The 22,983-nt window shown below is 33.1% G+C and overlaps 2 protein-coding genes across 2 annotated transcripts in view; both read left to right on the forward strand.

Annotated features, from left to right (window-relative positions):
• The first annotated feature begins 926 nt into the window (after positions 1–926).
• Positions 927–22,983, forward strand: part of LOC125060440 (connectin-like) — a 63,477-nt gene continuing 41,420 nt past the window's right edge. Inside the window, exon 1 of the mRNA XM_047665345.1 lies at positions 927–1,050. The gene's annotated coding sequence lies outside the window, so the exon portion shown is untranslated. The remainder of the gene's footprint in view (positions 1,051–22,983) is intronic.
• Positions 12,062–13,888, forward strand: LOC125060441. The gene is made up of 2 exons (XM_047665346.1): positions 12,062–12,230; positions 12,690–13,888. Exons 1-2 carry the CDS (start codon positions 12,062–12,064, stop codon positions 13,886–13,888), a joined length of 1,368 nt encoding a protein of 455 aa, XP_047521302.1.

A 22,983-nucleotide genomic window follows, 5' to 3' on the forward strand; every position in this document is an offset into this window, starting at 1 on the left:
GCTCTGAAATGCGTTTCTGTATAAAACTACTAGTCATAGCAATTACGGCAGGTTAAATATAGAGACCGTTAATCAAATTGTAATCTAGATATGCATTACGAATATAAATCCAATCATAAATCAGCATTTTTGTGTGTCCGCTTAAATCTAGAAATATAAATCCGTGCTATCTCTCCCATACAAGCTGTCGGAAATTTAATTAGATAAACGTAATTATACCTCACGACCGTCGCATTCATTGTGACCACTGTATATGAGGTCAAAAGTACCTTTATTATATGGGGATAAGGGTTAATTTATTATCGTGTTTTGCAAAAATATAATTGTTATTTTATGTATGCGGCTATTTGAATTTTTGGAACATACATTTTGAAAGCTATCCCATTCGCCAAATCGTCGTAATAATTACCGTATAAAATAACTTCTTTTACTATTTATATGATATGACAAATATTAATTTATTTATTTATTCAGAAGATTCACAACACAATACAGAAATAGATGTATATATATATATATATATACCATTATGGGCCAATTACAAACCTCACATATAGTTACATGTAGTTTTTTTTTAATGATATTTTATGAAAATGATTGTTATGCTATCACATACACCGATAACTTAAATACGATAAGTGTAAAGATGGTTTATTAAAACGTATTAAAGCTCATTTTTGTCATAGTCAACGTAGACAACGTCAAGTGACAAGTATAATAGAACTTTTAACGGTCTAAAAATGGAATTATAATGTACTAAACTTGATTGATGACACTTTAAAAACGTAATTTTAGCCTAAATTAAATTATGGGGACATAAATCTCCACGAGATAAATAAATTTTCATTATAGCGCGACAAATTTTTCACCGAAAATCCGTTGTGCGCATGTCCCAAACACAGCCGACTTAAATCCAGTCGGTTCTGATAGGTGCTACGAAGCGCGCGTGGGACCGTACTACGCCGCTACGGTTGCAAAGTTCTACGAAGTTTTGTGCCCGTAGTTACGATGTGTAGTTGTTATAAGTGATTCTTTTGTGGATTGTTAGAGGTAAGTCATCTACAATGTTTCATTCGGTAATTTAAATAATTTTGATTTATTCGTCTAATAAGTAAGTTCTACCATAAATAAAAGAACAATGTTTGAGATGAGGAATAATGTTTAATCTAGTAGGGCGAAGAGCTTGCGAGCTTTAATATGTTAATTCCCGATCAAATCATTTTAAAATTTATTACATAACCATACCTAATGTAGCAATGTTAAACACACACACACATACTGTATTGCTACCAGTGATGACTTTTAAGTATCACTATAATAATATAAATAAACTAAATACCAAGTGTAATCTGTCATTAAGCCTCGGAATAAAACTACATCGCATAGCTTACGTACTAATGCAAAAGCCGTCACATTTTACATTTGAACTCATATAAATGTGTACGCTGGAAATCTAGTTATTAAAACTATGTCTTTAATGCCTATATTATCAGGTTATAATTAGTCATGGACATGAGCGTTTAGTAGTCTCGTCACCAAGTGAAAACTTCTTTAATAGAATATTTTTTTCGTCTCACTCATATTGTACATTTATATAGATATACATATTTTTCTTTTTGTAATAATCCTCCATTAGTTACAGTAGTTTAATGAAAAACAATTAATTCTGGAAGAGATAACGTAAATACCATTTTATTTTCTCTTTTTTATTTGGCAGGTATTTAAAGTCAGTTGTTTTATTTAAGTTAAACAAAGCTAATGCATTATTCTGAATTCTAAAGACTTTATATTAGCATTTGCCGATGATTTTGGTCTTCTGGAAATCGTGTTAATTCCATGGAAGTTATAACTAAAGTTTAGAGAGCGTTGTATGTTCAATTTTCCAATTTTGTATATAGGAACAAAATATTCTCAATAAAGTCTTTCACATCGTTTTCAACCAAGTATTTAAATCTAAGCCGGCAATGTAAGTACTGAATCTAAATTTTAATTATCGTTTCTCTCTCTCTTTTTTTCTCAACTGTAAAGTCAACAGCAATCGATTGATTTCAACGACCGAGATTGAAAAGCGCTAGGAACGTCGACATATATACATGTAGCCTATACAATAATGTAGAGTAATAATTGATATAATATCACTAATTTAATTTCTACTATACCAGTAAATTATTAAACCTCAGACAATGCTTATTATATAATAGATAACATACTAATGGAATATAACCAATTAATAATAATTTAACTTTATTACTGATACTACTTAATACGTTATATATGTTATGTTTCAATCGTTAAGAATAAAAGTTGTTTTCCAATAAGAATTATTAGGTTTCTTGTAGATCAAACGTTAACTTATTCTCATAAAAATTTGAATTCATTCGCTTTGATAGTTCGCCAATCATATAACAAGCGCGCCTAAGCTAAATCTCTAAAAGCTTCGGAGCGTAACTGTTTGATCAATGCGTCATTAAATTAAGAGAACTTTTTGCTGATTCTTTAATCGGTGCAAATATAAACTTTTTTATTCAGTAACAACTTTGTTCGCTGCCCTTACCTTCAATATGCATTAAAGGTATGTCCATATGGGAAGGTATCGTCTAATAATTCATGTTGCGTTAGCTACGTGCGTGCCCCAATATGTTAAAATTTCATACAACGCTTCGCTTCAGTGGCTGTGGTTTCACTAGGTTCTTTGGAAAAACGGGAAATCTTGTTAGTAATATTGTTTCTACAAGTATTATTGAAACTATCATTTTTAGAATCATCTTTTTGTATTCATTGCTTTGTGATATTTTATAACTAAACGGTTAAATATATCATGTTATACAGAATAATTATAGTATAGAGATATAGTATAGACAATGGTAGTATAGAGATGATAGTGTTTATGTTGCTATTTATGATATTTAATGCTTCGGAGACAGTTCTCATTTATTAATTTGGCAACCCGATTTAGAAACATTCATCACTTATACAATGGAATTAAAATGTATATTGTATAAATATTAATATAGACTATTGGTTTGAATGGATAAACTGATATTATCAATTACATTTCAAAATTATTTCAGCAAATATCGTTCTATTACTTGTGTTTTGTAATTTATTCTTAATCTAGTAATAGCCTAAAGCAACCATAACTATGTGACTCGATGTTTGAATAAAGATAAAATTAATAAAACACATGTTATGTGTACATGTTTTTATGTTTATGTTTAATACAAAATCTATGTAGATTAGATATATTAGGAAGGATATTTTTTGTCTGTCTTTGATTCTAGCCTATACTAAAACGTATCAATATATAATCTATCTTACTATTTATAAATATGAGAAAACGAATATGGCACAATAATAAACTGTCTGTGTACGAAATTACGAACAAAAACGGAATGACAGGGTACACTAGCTAGATTCATAGATTGATAGTGTACGATAAACTTCAACAATTATAAACGCTACATACATATAATGGCAACGTATTTGCTATCGCGTTTTACACATGCACAACGCCATCTGTTGATGTGTAAATAATGAAAATGAAATTATTAATCTAGGCACGTTTCATTTTAATCTTATTATAAAACTACCTGAGAAAAACAACATTTGCTGTGAAGTGAGATAGGTTTATCAGTCAGTGTAGTTAAGTTTTTTTTCTGCGAATTTCTCTTTATTATTGTAATTAAAGATATCGTTTTACATTTTAGCTTCTAATATATAGGCTTTTTATATATCGCAACTAAGTCTGGTTTTGTTTTAGTGCATTATTGTGTTACATAAAATATGTGGTAGAGATTTCCAAAATCTAGCAAACATATTCTATATTAACTACAATTGAGTAATTTGCTAATTAAAATTCAAATCATACAGAACACAACATACATTAAAAAATATTCAATACATCTTACAATTATAAAGTTACTAACATAATCAGAAAAAACTAAATATTATTTCAAATAAGGAAAGAGTTAATCATTATTATAAAGAAGCAAAATAACTGAGCCTCACTCGTTAACACAACAAACTGCGAATATTACTTGAAAAATGCGAGAAATCCTTCAAAAACTCACCATTATCTAAACACTTCGGATTGGAGAAACTCCGGGAAGATTTAGTTATTTTTCAAGTAGTAAATTTGGCGGAATAGACGTTCCCGTCTTACAATGAACGTTTATCAGAGATTACGCGCCTCGCGATCGTTGCACCGGAAAATGGAGCAGCCTTTTTGAAAGTGGAAATAGGAATTGTGTAGCCGAATAGGATTAATTAGATAATATAGCTCGTAGCGTTTCTGTTGAGCGCTTTGTTCCCTATTTGAGTACTGAAATAAATATGTTTGGTATATGTACCGGAACACTTATGAATATTTTACAGTTGACGTAATACGTTTTGTATTGTTGCAATTATATTTGAGGTTATAAAGCTGTCAAGAAAATAAAATTTAACGGGGGAAATACAGAATTAGTTGTATTGACGAAAATTTAATTTATTTTTTAAGTGACCAGAGAAAGATCATGCGTATGCGAGTATAGACAATATTTAAACATGCACATCACAAATACAAGATATGTAAATTGTCTTTAAATTGTTTCAAACACAAGATTTTTTTTGTAGTATGAACACAACTAAAAGTAAAGAGAAGTCAATAATAGGCACGAGAATTTAAAGACAGCAATTAATAGTAGACAATTATTACAACAATTACAATAAGGATTTTTAAAAGGCGCTTGAAAGAAGTAGGGGAGCATGAAAAATTATCAACTTTGAAAAGTATCATACGAATTACACTTTCTATGTATGGAAGCACAATGTTAGTAATAATATTAAGCTGCTTTGTTATTTACGGACGCAGTGTTTGCTTAGTGGAAAAAGCATGCCATTTTTTATCCAGAACCAGGACCTCTAGATTTTTAGACAGCTGCTGAATTGATGAACCAATATATTTTTTTTCTACGTTCGGTAATAGTACTTGCTTGTGCTGTAAAGGAATCGAGAAGTATTGTATCAAATGTAGTATCGAGCTTGATTGGCGAACTTTCGTATAAAAAAAAAGTATTTTCGTTTTAGAATAAGAACTAATTTATTTATATTATCACGCATTTTTCACGAAAGAGTAGGTAAAGACCACGGATATCCACTTGCTAAAGTCCTGACATATCTTTCTCTCTTCATGCACTTTCATGACATTCACCATGCATGCTTTTCGGGCCACGGGCATTTTTATCTTGTCTCTCTCTCTTTTGAGGTCGAGGTATGTACGAGAAGGCTAACCCAACCCAATCTCACCGCTTTTCGTTCATCCGTTCTACATAATAAAAGATAATAGGATAAAAATCAACTATATTCCGATCGATACGCGTGTCTGAGAGCAATAAATTGGTCTACCTAAAACGGGCGTGTAGCACTTCAGAATTGAGGTGTTACCTAATTTATATTAAGAGTCATTATCATAAGTGCAATTTTTTTATAGATTAAGTTCATAGAAAAGCATGTAACATCCTTATAACAATCATAGGGATTTGTTTTCCTATTTTTGTATGGAACAAGTGGCAAGTATTTTGAATCAACTGCTAATTGTCGCTCTTGGGATTTGAGGAATTCCTGATTAATACAGAGTACATCTGGATTTACTTTAACACGTACATTTCGTCTTTTTTCGTCAATTTCTGTTGAGTGACGAGTGAAGACCCAGGAACTAAATACACAATTACTATTAAAAAAAAACTTTAGAGGTGTCAAGGGACACCCGGATGGAACGAAATTCCTTTCGATTAATTTATATGTTAATTGGTATCATAACAGTATGATAGATTTTATCGACACCAATCTTACGACGAAAAAAAAAGCCAACATCACGAGGTGTTCTCAGGCGGTCACCCATTTAAGTACTGACCTCGTCCGACGTTGCTTAACTTCGGTGATCGGACGAGAACCGGTACAATAGCAAATAGCAAAAAAGTGTCGTGACAACTTTTCGTAAGAATTTTTTCCGTCTAGCCCCCTTTCACAACGCGTGATAAGGAACTTCGTTCCAATATAAATTTATTACTAAGAAAAATGTAAAAATGTTTTCAAACGAAAGTAGTGATATAAGTTATGTTCGTAATATGTGTAAGGAAGTATGTGTGTTGTATGACTAAAATCAAGTTGTTATTCTTAATGATTACAGTAGCTTAGAATATATAAAAAATCCATTGATGTGGTACTAAACAAAAATGCATGATTAAATGGAAACCAATCGCAGAATTTGGCCGGATATTTGGAACAAAAAAAGGAAGCAATATAAGGTTTGGAATCACGGCGTTCCATTTCCGTTTTAGAATTACTCTTTTAGCAGATATCAAATATATACTTGCGTCTGCCAATAACTAACTTGAATATATCAAATACTTTTATAAGGTATTTCTATATAATTTTAAACATATTAACTAAATTGATGTAAAACCGTTTTTCTACGGGCCTTTATAGTCTGTACTCTCCAGATATTTGAAAATAGTAAAGGATCTGAACATGCCCATGTCAAAGAGAAAATCTGACATTATCAAATTAGAGCCGCCTGCTCCAAGTGTAATTGACGTGGAATTCCAATTGATCTCAAGAGTGAACTGTAATTTACTTAGCTTTTTGGAACAAAGAAACTACTACGGTATAATATGAGTGTAATGGTACAAATAATAATTCACGGCCAATAAACTCTTTATGAGCTTTATCATAAAAGAATGAAAGCTTTCTGTGCCTAATAATTGCAGTTGAGAAGTCGAATATCCTGTATGTCAAATTAGAATACGTTTTTGACATTTGTAAGTAATAACTAATTAAGTCTCTACTCCCGGATCTTACCATAAGGCAAGCTTTGTTGTATGTACATAAAAAATAAATTTATCTACTTTAGATATAGGAATATTTATTAGTGAATATTTATTTTAATAAATTCAATGGATATTCATAACTTATGCATTTACTAACGACTATTAAAATTCCAAAACATTTTAGAAGTCATCAATATAATGTTTATAGGGGCCTTTGTCGATTTTGCATAGAAAATGTACAATATTTTAGCGTAGCAAAATATTCAAAAGCTATCCACTTCGCTACAAAATATGTATGAATTTACAAGTTTAAACTGAAGCTTTTTATTTATAAAACTATGAGTGATGACCCTTGCAACTTTAACTAAATCATTGTGAATTAATTTTCCAATGTTCAAAATTGTAAGTTTTCTGTTTAAACTGCGTGTTCCGCTAAGTAATGAATCAGAAAATGCCAGAAATCAGTAGCGTGGGAGGTACCAACGAGCGTAACGAAGCCAGATAGGACCTTTTGTGCCTACGCTTTGATCTACAATCTGAACTGACTAATCATTCGAACAGGTGCGGCTTCTGTACCGGACTCACATAATTGATTTCGTGTTACAGGCCAATGTATTCCGATATACGAGTCATAATTGCGCTTCAACTAATCACAGCGGGATTGTAAGCGTTCGACTTGTTAAAAACCGCACAACCGCTAAGCTATATCTGCTGTTCTCACTCTTTAGTCGTATTCTTCATTGCTGAAAGTCGCATAATTGAAAGTCTGCTGTGTTACTGTTGATATCACTCCACTTTGTTCGGCCATTGGTTTAGTAGCCCCGAAGAGTCGTGACGTGGTCACACCGGCGTGATGGCGCATTGCCCCGCGGCCTTTTGCCTACCTTGCAGACAACGACCAGCTTGTCCAGGTTAACTGGTCTTCAGGCGTTATGACCTAAATAAGTTAGAACTCTTCTATAACATGTCGGTGTTGTACTTTAAGTTTTTGTCAGACTTCAATTTCGCTAGACGAAATATGTAACGTAAATAACCAACTTAGTCATTCTTGGAAGCCGAATATGAAACTGCGTGTACAGAAGTTCCCATTAAGTTTTCATGTTCATAGTTCGTAAATAATTCATGCTTCAGATGTAATCTCCACGTACAAAAGACAAATAGTGGTATTATGAAGGAACTTAGGGCTGCGGGCGGTTTACAAGTAACAAATGTTAAATCGCTGTAAACCAGTTACAAGGTTACATACAATTGTATGTATAAGTTCCCCCCTCGTGTTTAGCCATGGATGCTGGGAGCCATTATGAAAACTATCTTATGAAGTGTTATTTAGTTATTATATACATAGCAATCATACAACTAAACAAAATTAATAAAAATAAAATTAAAACCGATTTAAAAAATCGGTTGTCTGTAAAGTCGGTTTACTGACGATAGTTGAACGTGACAACGTCATAAGAAAATACTGATGGAACGGTTGCATTTATAGATATTTTGTATGGATATTGGATATAGAGAAGGAGGTAAATGGAATCAAGATTCAATTGATCGATTACAATATTATCGATGTAATACGATATATACTTTACTAGTGGACCCGACAGACGTTGTCCTGCATGATATTTCAAGCAATTAGTAAAGCAAAGTATGAAAGTACCGACTGCAGCGCCATCTGGCGGGCTGATTTGTGAATCTAAACCATTCCCAGATCCCCTTGAACACACACAAAAAATTTCATCAAAATCGGTCCAGTCGTTGGAGAGAAGTTCAGTGACATACACACTCACAGAAGAATTATATATATAAAGATATACAATGTCGAACGCTGCCGAATGCGGAGGCCGATTGTGCCTCTTTGTCGCTTGTTCTGCGCTCTCGCTTGCACTTCAAGCCTTAAATGGAACGCCTCAGAGCGAGGTAACGCCGCATGCGTCATGTGCGTGCAGTTGGCTCCATCGAATTATAAGACGTTGTCACGTCAAAAGTTTGGTCCCTGGCAATGTACCTTTAACGCAGCATTTCCTCGCTGTATTGCAATACTTATTCGTTGAGCAAAGAAAGAACCAGCTGGAGTCACCGGTTTTATCTATCAGACGCCAATATAAATCTTTAATTAGCGCCTGTGCACTTGAACCTTACGGCACAAGAGTCTTTACTCCAAAGGGAACAAAATTGAAGTTGGAGGAAAGACTCTTATTTTTGAGCCGTTTATTACTTTCCGCCAGCTCTGCGACTACCCCAGCCTTTCTCTTGATGTAATTAGATGTTATTCACTTTATTTCTGTATATTGTGCTTCTTCTTGTTAGTGTTCGTGCAAAATTTAAAATATTCTGTTCGTGAGGTCCCAAAAAATATATTTTTATACATTTTATAATTAATTTCATCGGACATTCATTTACAAAGCATCATGTACAATGTATTATATTTTTCATGTTTACAAAATCATGTTTTAGCAGATGACAAATGGGCAATGAACTCACCCTAATATTCTAATTGTTACTGCTGCCCTTTGATAGATAAGCTCACGAGTACGTTCCCGTCCTATAAACACGAATTGAAATATATGTAGCATTTCTCATAATAGGTTATATAACTTGTGTTCCTCCTTCTTTTCCTTTATTTTAGCTGCCTTTGTTTCAGCTTGAAGGCATTTCAGAACATTACGGAAACAACTTTCATAAATAAAATACTTAAGTATTTCTATCGAGATATTAATTCTTCTTGAAGTAACCATCTCAATCATGCTTATAAATCTTAAAGCGTTTAATAATTCCGAGTATTTTCTAGATTAAAAAATCGCGTTAAATTTGTAAAATTAAATTCTCACACGGCGTAATAGATCTTTCGTGAGGTCAAGAATAAATCTTATCCGCCTACGGTTGCATAAAATTCGTTATATCCCAAACATTAATCTCTTAAGCAATTGTGTTTAAACTCGCCACTTCCTTCCGGTAATAAATCAAGTTAGTATACATTGCTGACGGCTTCTTTGTTTAGGTTAACAATTGTTGAAATTTGAATGTATCACTATAATATTTTATGCGGGATTAGGACAGATAAGACGAGGTTTTGCTGATTGTAATAAATTAGGATATACATTCGTTATTTGAACTATACTCTCACCCTAACAGAAGAGTCGGGGTTGTGATGTCGGACTTTTACAAATCGGCACGCTCTGAAACTGCTTACTTTTAAGCTTACTTTTGGGAAAATTTACATAACTTTGTAGCATATACATGTATTGTATTTTTATCGACACTTTACATCGATATCATACTATCGTCACTCGCACAGAACTACAGAAAACAGCCTTGCGATTCTGTAACTCACTTTTCGAACTCGCACAGCGGTTTTCGCAGCGGCGGTCGCGCTCAAATCAGTCGTGAAGCAGTCATTTTACGATTTGGAGCATTCTGATAAGGAGGGAGCTTGTAGTTTATTGTTTATTAGGTTATTTGGTTTTGAGATACAGAATCGCAAGACTGGTCTTGCGGGATTCGCACGAATGTGTGCGTGTACGCAGGTAACCGGTGGTACGCGGTCAGTGCGCTTGGTGGCTTTGTATTTGATGCACATATGTTTACTTCGTTATATTATAAGTGAATGGTAACAAAACATTAAATACAATTAATTCACTTGAAAAATGGTGGTTAATTTATTTACCCCATACTGGTGACTCCGACGTGATATCGATGTAAAGTGTCGCTAATTATACAATACATGTATAATGTATATGCTACAACTTTATTCAACGAAGATCGATTCGAATCATCGACGAACAGTCATTTTCCGAGCAGCTAGATCACTTGGCGTTGCGTAGAGATGTGAGGTGTCTCTGCATCTTCTACCGCATTTCCCATGGAGAGTGTTCAGAGGAGTTGTTTGACTACATGAAGCTGAGTTTAGCTTAGAGAGCTGTTGCAGAATACAAAATACCATCCGTATCACCTCGACGTCCGTCGTTCCACAACTGAGCGTTTTTTAAGGCAGTTTTTGCCGTGTCCCACCACTATATGGAACCAGCTGCCCACTGAAGTATTTCCACACCAAAACGACTTATGATTCAAGAAAAGATCGTCCAGTTCTTAAAAGGCTGACAACGTACTTGCGAGCGTTCTGGCAATGGGAGTATTCATGGGCGGATTCAACATCAGGTGAGCCTCCTGCCCGTTTGTCTTTGTTAACTAAAAAAAACTTAATAGAAAGTCATGTAATACATAAATACTTTGTATGTATTAGATTGCCTTATACTTTGGTCCAGATGCACGAATCGTTACACATCGGTGACCTGGACGTGATCTGAACAAGCAACTTTCTAATCTGAAGTCGGAAGGCGAGAAAAACAACTTTAGTGTCTTTTTAGATACACTGGTGACCGGCTCCTCTATTGTGCTATATGTGTTATATGTTATGTGTGTTGTTATGCAGTGTGTTGGTTATTGTATGATTAGAACTATCAATTATATTACTGCATATTTCAAATACATTGAGCAGCGTGTTTCTCCCAAGTGTCGTTCTTTGACATTTCTAACAATAATTATTTTATTTGAACCAATTAAAATAGGACCTTGACAAATTACGTAGGTATTTTTTTTTATTCTTATTGCGAAAAGACGTCGGAGGCGTGATGTTAGACTCATAGTCTGATATGAAATGCTTGAATCTCGTGTCATTATCCAAAAATAGAAACGTGAAAAAACATTCAAAAAAGGAGACCTACAATTTACATTGACCTTCTTTAAAAATTTCCACTACCACGCAAAATCCTGCCAGTGAGACAAATATTCAAATCAAAGAAAAATGGAGATGTATATCTATGTATACGTAAATATAAGTTGTTATAAACTGTTTGATAGAAATGTAGAATTGTCGGCATTCAGAAAATTGTGCATATCGATACCTCCCACGTAAGTTGTTGTATGCCACAAAAATGCTATTTTGCTTTTTTGCTGAAAAACATCCTAATATGGATCATTATATCCATTCAAAGTAAAAAAACAACAAAAACACTACTTTTAAAGGATTTGTCAGACGCATAATGTTCGAATTTTCAAACGCGAACGGAGTAGACCAATGTATATGCCTATGCATTTGTGTACGCGGGGCGCGCGGTGGGTAGAATCACGCGCTCGCGCCTCGTATCGGTTACATACAACAGACCACGCCGGACTTTCAACCAGCCGCCTGCCCGTTGCCATCGCATATATTATTTGATGATTCATTGACGTAATTAGTTTACTTGTTATTTGTTATAATGAAACGTGCAAGTATTATATTATCAAGAGGGCGTCGAATATGTGATTTGCTCAATAATTCGAATATACAAAATAACAACTCCGATACACCCATTGAAAAGGACAATATTTCATTAAATGAAATAGAATTAAACAGTTACTCTGATTCAAACCTACTAAATAAGAATGGTAAGTTTCTTTTTGTATTATTTTAGTCGCATGAATTAAATTACTAACACTTTTCATGGTGGCCCCAACCTAAACTATTGTATAGATTACTTACAACAATATACGCCGGTGAGCGTTCATCGAAAATGTTGTATGTAATACATACAATGTTTTACGTCTTCGTTGAAGTTAAACATTTTGTTGTATCTAATAAATACATCGTTTTACTTCGGAAATCGTTCATCAAAATGTAGTTGTATAGTGAAATGCTATATTTTACGTTGGATTTACTTTTTTTTTACTTAAAATTTACGTTGTAAGTCAAGTCATCAGTTCAAAAGTCGATCTTTAAATGGTAAGTAGGGACTGCCTCAATAGCCAGATGCATACCTAGTGCATTGTATTAGCACGCCAAGGTCTCAGGTTCGATTGCCTAAATCTGCTGATCATTAATTATACAAAACATTATTATTCTTTCAGAGTCTCCATTACCAATAAGCTTTAATGAGTCGGATATTAATGAGCTAGCAAACATAATTGATGCAGATATATTTGATAATAACCTAGAAGTTGCTTCCGATTCTGATACTGCAAATCTCGAAACATCGCACCCTTCACCTTCTTGTGGTACCAACCACTTGGACTACGACTGTGATAATGATTTCTGCCCTTATTATATACAAAAGGAAAACTTATCAACTTTTGATATTTTGCCCGTACCCTCACCAGGTTATCTGTCTAGCTGCTCAACGTATACAACAATAAACAATTATAGTCCGCTGTCAGATATTTCGAATAATAGTCCTAGCACAAGCGATCGCCGTCGTCAACTAAGGAAAGATAAAGGTAATATAAGAAAAAGACATTTTAATGAATGGATAGACACTAAGAGAAAGAATTTACGTAATATGGGAAAAGAGTACATGTCAAGAAATGGTAAAATTCAAGCAAAGAGAAAGATGGGGCCGCCATGTCAATGCCGCAAGAAGTGTTTTGATAAATTAAGTGAAGGAAAAAGACAGAAGATATTTAAGAGTTTTTGGAATTTGGGCAATCGAGAAAAACAATGGATGTTTATAGCCAGCTTAGTAAAAAAGCAAAATAAACGCAGGGTCTACACAGATACCACTTCAAGACGAAAGTACACGTTAAAGTACTCATTGCCAGTAGATCATGGTGAAGATAATTATGTGGATGTATGCAAAAAACATTTCTTAAGCACTATTTCCGTCAGTGATCAGGTTATTAATAAGGCCCTAGAAAAGATGGCTACGACTACTGGAGTATTAATTCCAGATCAAAGAGGAAAACACTCAAACCACCCTGTAAAAAAGACAGAGTCTGTTATAACCAGTGTGTGTGACCATATCAAGAGTTTGCAGCCAGTTGAGTCACATTTTACTAGGCAAAGGTCAAATAAGTTATATTTGGATGGAGATTTAAATTTTCATAAATTATTTGAAATGTATAATGAGTGGCTTCAATCTAATATATATGAAGAGAAAGCTAAATCCGAACGTCTATATCGAGACATTGTAAATGAAAACTTTAAGCTCAGTTTTCATATTCCTAAGAAAGATCAGTGCGATCAGTGTCACATCTTCAGGAATATTAAAGGTCCAACAGAACTGCAAGTCATCGATCATGAAATTCACGTCACTAACAAGAAGTTATCCTGACAGCTTATGAAGTCTGACAAAGAAGAAAGCAAATCTTCTGAAGGTAAAATAATTGCTGGTACTTTTGATTTTCAAAAGATTCTCAATGCACCCCATGGCCAATTGAGTATTTTATTTTACAAACGGAAACTGTCCGTCTTTAATTTTACTTTGTTTGATTTAGCAAATAAAGAGGGTCATTGTTATATGTGGCACGAGGGAGAAGCCAAACGTGGTTCTAATGAGGTATCAGGCTGTCTTTCTCATTTTATACATAAAATGCATGAACAAGGTGCAAAAGAATTTAGATTCTGGTCTGACAATTGTGCCGGTCAGAATCGCAATCGTATTGTGTTTGCGTTTTATGTTTATATTGCTCATAAGCTTAATATTACTATCAAACATACATTTCTTGAAAAAGGTCACACCCAGGCAGAAGGTGATAGCGTACATGCTCTAATAGAACGTTCGTCCAAAAATAAACTTATTTATACACCCTTTGAATGGTTTAGCTTGGTTCGATGGGCGAAACAGGAGGGCAAACCATATAACGTCATAGAAATGAAGCATACAGATTTTTTAAACTATAAAACACTTTTGATTGGACGTAATTGGTCTAAAAATGTAAATGGGAACGTAGTTAGATGGAATAAAATAAAAGAAGTAAGTGTATGTGCAGAAGATCCTTTTAAAATTATGTATCGGTACGATTTGGCAGACAGTAATGCTATGACAATTGCTCTTAATACCAATACCCGTAGACGCCAAAGGAATAGTATGGCTGAGCTATGCCCCTTGTATTCCAACCGTCTTCCCATAACTAAGGCAAAATATGATGACTTAATGAACCTGTGTCATACTGAAATTATTCCAGCTACGTATCACGACTTTTTCAGGCATTTATCTTTCGTTGCTGGCGTTAATAATGACACTGAATTTTCTGATTCTGAATAGACATTAGTCTTTTCCAAATATTCCGTTTATTTTTCTTTTTTCTATATTGCCTTTGATTAAGCATCTCAGGTTTTAATAATGATCTCATAAAAATAATATTTATTTGTTTTACATTGTTTTAAGGCTCCCATAAAAGCTAATTTTAGGTTTGTTAGGTTGACAATTAACACAATTGTTTTTATTTTAAAATTTCTTTATCATTATTATAAACCAATAAGTAGGTACATGCCAAAAATTATAAATAGTTTCCAAATTACTACTTTGATTTTAAGCTGATCTCATTTAAATGATTAATTTAGTTCATATTTTTATTTTTTATAGTGATGTTGATTTTTGTAATTATATTTGATTAAGAAGAGTTTGTAACGTTACCTATTCTAAAACTTTGTATTAAAAAGTCGTTTGTATGATTGTTATGTGTTAAAACGTTTTTGATTATTCAGCAAAAGAAGAAGTAATTGAATTAAGTTTTAAAAGCTCACTATTTTATTTTCAAAGATTTTCTGATTAGCTTTTTAACACTGATGTTGTTTCTAATAAAAAAAATAACCTTAATAACATTTCTTTTTTATTTATTAACCTAAAAAATTAATCACCTTCAAATTGTACATTTGAATTCTGTACCTAATATAAATATAATTACCACATACAACAGAGTAAGACTTATGTTTTTCAAAGTATACAGTTGTAACTATCATATACCACAAGTGATGCTATCTGGGCGCCGCGGTATAATGTTGTTAGTATCAGATGCAACATCTGGCATAGCTTCTACTCCGGAGTAAAATGTTGTATGAACAATATCTCCGCAAATAGACATATTACTCAAAATTTCTTTTAACGTAGTTAAGAAGACTAATTATATTACATTACATACGAAATTTTAAAAAGATGCAACAATAAATGCAGATTTTGGGTTAATTTGAATCTTTGAAACGCTCTACTGTAAAATTGCAGTTTTGGAGATACAACAACTTACGTGGGAGGTATCGATATGATCGGTGCATTAGCGAGCAGCTTTTCCGACCTTTGACCTAAAAAGTTCTTGGAATGAGCCATCGACTTTAGTACATTGTTACACTCTGCAACGTAAGTTTCATTACAAGGTAATTTAACCTTTAAAGATGGAGATTAGGTACTTCTCTTCTATTTATACATGTATCGTGAAACTTTGTAATAAGTATTGTTAGTAAAAACTATTGGATATAGTTTTTGGAGATGGGGTAATAATAATATTACATTCATAATATATTATTTTTGTAAATTTGACGAATACTTATGATCCTAATCCTTGGGATTGATTTGTTCCAGTTCAAACAATTTGTATGACAATACTTGGCGATTAATAAGAGTGGCGGAAAGTTTCTTGCCAGTCTTCTTACCTGCTCTACGCCCTTGACTTGCGAACTGGTAGTAAATATAAATTTACAATTAATTTAACTTCTTTTTGACGATTCATAAGTGTACTTGTTTACCTATATGAATAAAGATATTTTGAGTTTGAGTTAGCTTAAATACCTCTTCACTATATTATATATGTATTACTATAGATTTTTATATTTACTTTAATGTACATATAACCTCTTGCCTATATAATATGTTAATAAAAATAATCAATTGAATATTTTGAAAGCAGCAATACTAATCTTAATTTAATATATAATTGGAGTGATAATAGGTAAACTCTAAATTGTATTTATAATAATTTTCGTAAGACACTTTTTCAAAAAGAAATCTTATTAAAAATATTCCCATAAATTCTACACATAGGCTGGACGTGAAGGCATTACGACCTCATATATCATTCATTTCTTATACCGATCCTACACTTTTATTAAAATACTGGCTGTCGGGAATGATCGTTTTCTCTCATGGTTTTTCGTAACTACCTAAAATAGTGAGATTTCGTTGCGTCCGAACCTGAAGCAAATACACCTTTATATATTAAAGTTTTCAAAGAGTTATTTTTAAAATCAATTTTTTAATGTTCTACACAACAAATCGTGATTATTGGTTATAACTACTATTTGGGATCTGCTTCTGATATTTGATGTGCTATACGATTTTTATTCTCTGATTACAGCTATCCCTTTGGTATATCTATATATATAAAATTCTCGTGTCACAATGTTCGTTCCAATACTCCTCAGAAACGGCTTGACCGATTTTTAGGGAATTTTTAATGCATATTCAGTAAGTCTGAGAATCGGTTACTATCTATCTTTCACCCCTAATCACTTAAGGGCTTATGTGATAAGGGGTGTCAACCCCAATTTTTTTTTTTAATTTTTTGACAATTTTTTTGTGTTTATTTTTTTATGATACAACATACACAAAAACATACAACACTTAATATTCACCCCTACACAATCAAACCCTTTTTTATTATAGCCAATAGTTATTTTTATTGAACTAAATAAGCTTTCTTAGAAATAATATACATGGCAAAACAACGTTTGTCGGGTCAGCTAGTATTTTATTGAAAGGCCTGCCATTTCTTCGACTTATGCTTCTAATTGACAAAATCTATGTGATTCGTATACGTGAGTACATACCTTATTATTGAGTCATGCAATAATATATAAAATATTTCAATGAGTAAAAGTAATTGAGAAGTATTTCTTCTTCTTTATTATTCATTACGTCAGGTATCTTAGTACTCTCTAAGGTACCTGACGTATTAGATTGTAGAGAGACGTATTACTCTCTATCTATTAATTTATTATAACTTTAAAACAGTTGCCTGAATTTCTAACCTCCCAATTAAAATGCGCAAACGAAAATCATTCATAAAACTTGGCCTACTTTACGCACCAAGTTAAAGTATTAGATTTATGTGACATGGTAACATCTGTATATAATGATATGACCTTCGTTTTAATTAAGTAATACGATATAATGAAACTCGTAAACAAGGGTGCGACATTACTGTAGTACTTTGTATGTAAATACAAGACCAAATAAAGAGGCATGAACGTTGCATCTTTTGGGCGGATATTGTATTCGATGTTACTTGTATGAGACAACTTCAATAGTGTTAGATTTATATTGGGTTTTATACGTTTTGTTTTTGAATATATTAAGTACATTGGACTTTGGCTGAATAGTATAAAAATGTGACCAATGAAGTATACGACTTCGGGACTCGTTTAGAGTATCTTCAGCCAAAAAAATCTTTACTAAGTTGACCGTTTTAAGCTCCAGTTCTAGTAATCCTTGTGAGTGTCTATACTCACAATACTAATTGCCGACAGAATAAAAAAAAGTCAGTGGCGCTTCAACTTCTTCAGATCCTGGCCTCAGATTTTTGTATCTGTATCATGATCATTTTTAAATCTAATAGGCAAGTAGGTGATCAGCCTCCAGTGACTGACACACGCCGTCGACTTTTTGGGTCTAAGACATGTCGGTTTCCTCGCGATGTTTTCCTTCACCGTTCGAGCAAATGTTAAATGCGCACATAGAAAGAAAGTCCATTGGTGCACAGCCGGGGATCGAACCTACGACCTCAGATATGAGAGTCGCACGCTGAAGCCACTAGGCCAACACTGCTCAAGCCGACAGAATCGGTTAAAATAATATGAGTCCTGTCCATTTGTCGTTATTGTTCTATAAGTTAAATTGAGATAAAACATTTTAAATTAATTTGATCAATCCTTGGAATTCCACGTCTTCGGCTTCGGGAAGAAACCGATAAAAGCTTTCATTGTAAAGCATAAAAAAGCATTTTATTCTTAGGAGCATCGGTTATTCCTAGAAAAAGTGTAGTTCGTTTGCACAGCTTTTAGAACATGCCATTACTTGTTCAAAGAGCGTCTTACCTTTAAGGAAATATAATGATATTCGTAATTATTTCTCACTTAAATAAATATAATTTTTAAACATCAAGGGAAAATTTGCAACTTAAGATGTCAATTTGTTTTAGTAAAACCCTTCCTGCTTTAGTGGATATAAACGCAAACTTATAACATTATTTACATAACTCGACGTTTCGAGTGCTTTTCCGCAATTCAGGCCAGCCGAAATGTCACGTCAAATTGCCAGACAACAATTAGGTATTTCTAATAAAAGATGTTATTTAAATCAGTAGGAGTTTGAAACTGAACTCTTCAGTTACTGTGATCTGCTATCATAAAGAAATTGAAACATATTATACATGTCACCGTAAAATTGTAAACACCGTTAGATTGTAATATATCTCGCGAGATTGTAAACTGTCGAAAGATTGTGAACCCCAACGAACTGCTTACAATTTAAGGTATTATTATTCGGTAGTTATATGAAATTGTTGGGAAGTAAAATTAATCTGTAATTGACCAAAGAAGTTTGAATGATAACTAAGTTAGTGTAGTACAATCTACCGAATAATAATACGTTAAATTTTAAGCAGTACGCTGAGGTTCACAATCTTTCGACAGTTTATAATCTCGCGAGATAGATTACAATCTAATGGTGTTTACAATTTTACGTTAACATACATACTGAGAATGAAGGGAACACAAGATTGGATTGAAAATAGTTTCACTTTATTCATAAACAAAAAATACAATTTTATGTGTTTGAGATTATATTAAAAAGTTCGCTCAGCATCTTAAATATAATTTTTATATCTTCTCTATATTATATTGTATCTTAATAAACAAAAAATATAACATAGTTATACAGTCGTTGCCAATAATTATTTTATGAGTTAGTGACCATTCATTACATTTTCATTGTTGATATTTGGAATTGTTTTAAATGAAATGCGTTATAAAGTAATAATAATAATAATAATCTTTATTCATTTTTCTCACAAAAACTTAGTACATAAACAAGTGACAGTTACATACTATTATCACTACATAGTATCAAACAAAGTCGCTTTCTCTGTCCCTATGTCCCTTTGTATGCTTAAATCTTTGAAACTACGCAACGGATTTTGATGCATTTTTTTTCAATAGATAGAATGATTCAAGAGGAAGGTTTATATGTATAATAACATCCATTTAATAATGGAGAAGTACTGTTATTTTTGAGGTTTCTAATGTGATGTCGTAAATAATTACATTTTTTCCGCTTACATTGCAAACACAGGCTGAACCCTACGAGTTTTATCAAAATAATGTATTAAGTATTGTACACATTGAAAAGGTCTACAGAAAAGTCCGTGATGGTATATGTCTATCTCTTATGGATAACCCACAATAACTTTTTTTTGTCATTTACTTTTTACGACAAATAATGGCTAATTTTAACCAATACAGCATAAATCCTTATCCAATTAAATACCTTAAATAAATTGTTGATTTAATATAGATTTATATGTCCCTTTACAGCATATGGTTTAAATGAATATTTTCGATGATATTACAAATTTAATAATTGCGGGACGCAGCGCGTCGGAGGCCGCGGTTCTCCCTCTATAGCACTTTGAATTTAGTATCAGCTATGCATCCGTGCGAAGCCGGGGCGGGTCGCTAGTAAATAAATAATTGTCTTTTAGGGAAAATGCTAGTTTGTGTGAGACTGATGCCTGCTTTAGCATCCACCACTTCGGATCGACAGAAGGTCTTAATAAGTAGGGAAAAATTTAGTGAGAATAAACAATCATAATTACATAGACTGCAACGTAAACAAAAAAAAATATTTATAAGGAGACATATATTAGGAAACCACATGGGGTATATGTGTGTGCGTAAGTGTGTGTAGGTGTGTGTCTGTGTGTTAGTGTGAGTATGTGAGTGGGTGTTTGTGAATGTATTATTACTTAATTGTTAATCTAATAAAGCTAAAACTATTATAATAAAAAACTATTATAAAGTTTACGGACATTAAACCTAGGACTACGTTGAAATACCGTAAAACATTCAGAGCGTTGTCTGTGTAAAGCATAATACAATTAAATGCATTGAAATATTGTAACTAACACAAATACAAGCCCAACATACATGTATGGTTAAAATAAATTATAATAAATATATCAACTACAAAACAAAGGTGTTCCAAGTTGTCGATATCTACGTTATTTTATCTTTCACACAAGTTCACTCGCTTACGTGCAGACTACGCTTTTAGGCAGCCTGTGTCAGCTGTTTGAAGATGCATTCACGGAAAATTTTAAAATGCTTTTAAAGTAGCTGGAAAAATGTTGAAGCTTCCTTTGTACAGGGAAACTGCTTGTTAGCTATGTTGTTCCATATTTTGTAACACACGAGTTGACATCTGTTTGGTTTAAGTGTTGGGCCACTTGGCAACGTGTTGCGGCTTTGAGTCTTGTGCAAATTAGTGTGACCCACTTATTACTAATTGGTAAAAATATTTGTTACGTCACATAACGGGGTTTTGGTACTTCTGTGTCATGTCAAGTATTAAATATTTGTATACTGAATTAAGGGTTTCCCAATCTTGGCCTTTTCCCTCAACGAATTCTATGGGCGTTTGTTCTAGACAAGTGAATCTGACCATAGACAATACATACTTAGTTTTGAGCAGACCAACTCGTAGAAACCTGTCTGCTTTTAATTGGGGATCATGACCTGCAATATTTTACCATCCTTTTAAGAATAATAAAGTGTTACCCGACTACAAGACATTATATAAAGAACCATTTCAAAATTATTCGGTTCATATGGTTTGTTTATATGAGACATAGTGCGGTTTTGAAAGTTTATTCAATACATTGCGTTATTAAAAATATTTTTTATAGTAAACGGAGAAAAACGTTATGGCATTTTTATAAAGGAATGGATCTATGTAATATCTATACTTTTAGTAAATTACATGTAAATAACTAGAAACCGTGTATACAAATAAGATGAGGTGAGATTAGTTGCTACATTTAACACCATTGTAAATTCATTCACACTAGTCAAAAACAGCAATGTCGCGCATTAGCGTGCTGTTTCGGTCAGATTCAAAGAATACCTGCGATCGGGACGTAAATATTATCGCTAAGTTCACTTGGGTTAAAATTATAACAAATTCAAAATAAGTGGTTACGATTGTTTACTTTTTATACGTTGTATGATACTTAAATATATCTCGACTATAACTAATGTGTGCCTTGTAGCATACCTAATACCAAACGAAATTTTGTTCCAATCTACTTCTAGAGGGCCGATGGCTGGCCATGCGTCATGCTCGTGAACGGGTGCTGCTTGTGGTGACTGGTCGTGCTTGAATTCGTGTATGCGGTGATGTTGCTTATTTCGACTATGTGTTTGCGTGTTGTTCCCACAAGTGCGTGCTCCTATTTCACCATGCCTCCTGCTGATAGAGGACAAGTCTTTGTATGTTTTTTTTAAGTTTATGTTATTATTATTAATTACTTGATATGTCATTTGGAACATGGTGTAATGATTGCAGCTCCTTACAAACGTCGTGTAAAAAAATGGCGATTAAAAAGAGTGGCGGAGAGTTTATTGCCGGTTCTTCTCTTCCGTTCTACGCCCTTGATTTGAGAACTGGCAGTAAATGTAAAATTAGAAGCATTAATTTTTATTTCTTTACTGACGAGTCATAAGTGTACAATATGTTACCTAAATGATTAAATGATTTTTTACTTTTACTTTTACTTTTTATACGTTGTATGATACTTAAATATATCTCAACTATAACTAATGTGTGCCTTGTAGCATACCTACCTATCAAACGAAATTTTGTTGTATACTTTTAACTTCATAACTAGTCAATCCTATTTATAATTAATATCAAATAAATTACTGTAAGTGCGCGTACCTTAGAATCCGAGCAATCGGCTACATCAAATAACTGCATTCGTAGCAAACGTAAATAATGGTAAATTGCTACAGAGATCGTATAACTTTTACGATCATTAATAAACAGACTAGGTAAAATTATTTCTAGTTTAAAAGAAATTTTATTACGATTACTCACAAAGGGTTATTTTATTTTTAAATAAGTTCAAGTGTAGCGTGTAAGGTATGACTCAGGAAACTTGTGAAACATAAGACAATATGGTAAATTAAAAGCTTACTGCTTTTTTCGAAAAGGCTTTAATTTTTGTAAAGAGCAGTGTTAGCCTAGTTGGCTGCGAATTTCATCCCTCAGGTCGTAGGTTTCATCCCCGGCTGTGCACCAATGGACTTTCTGTCTATGTGCGCATATTTAACATTCGCTCGAACGGTGAAGGAAAACATCATGAGGAAACCGGCTTGCTT

Source organism: Pieris napi, chromosome 21 (genome assembly GCF_905475465.1).
Source record: "Pieris napi chromosome 21, ilPieNapi1.2, whole genome shotgun sequence".
NCBI classification, from domain to species: domain Eukaryota; kingdom Metazoa; phylum Arthropoda; class Insecta; order Lepidoptera; family Pieridae; genus Pieris; species Pieris napi.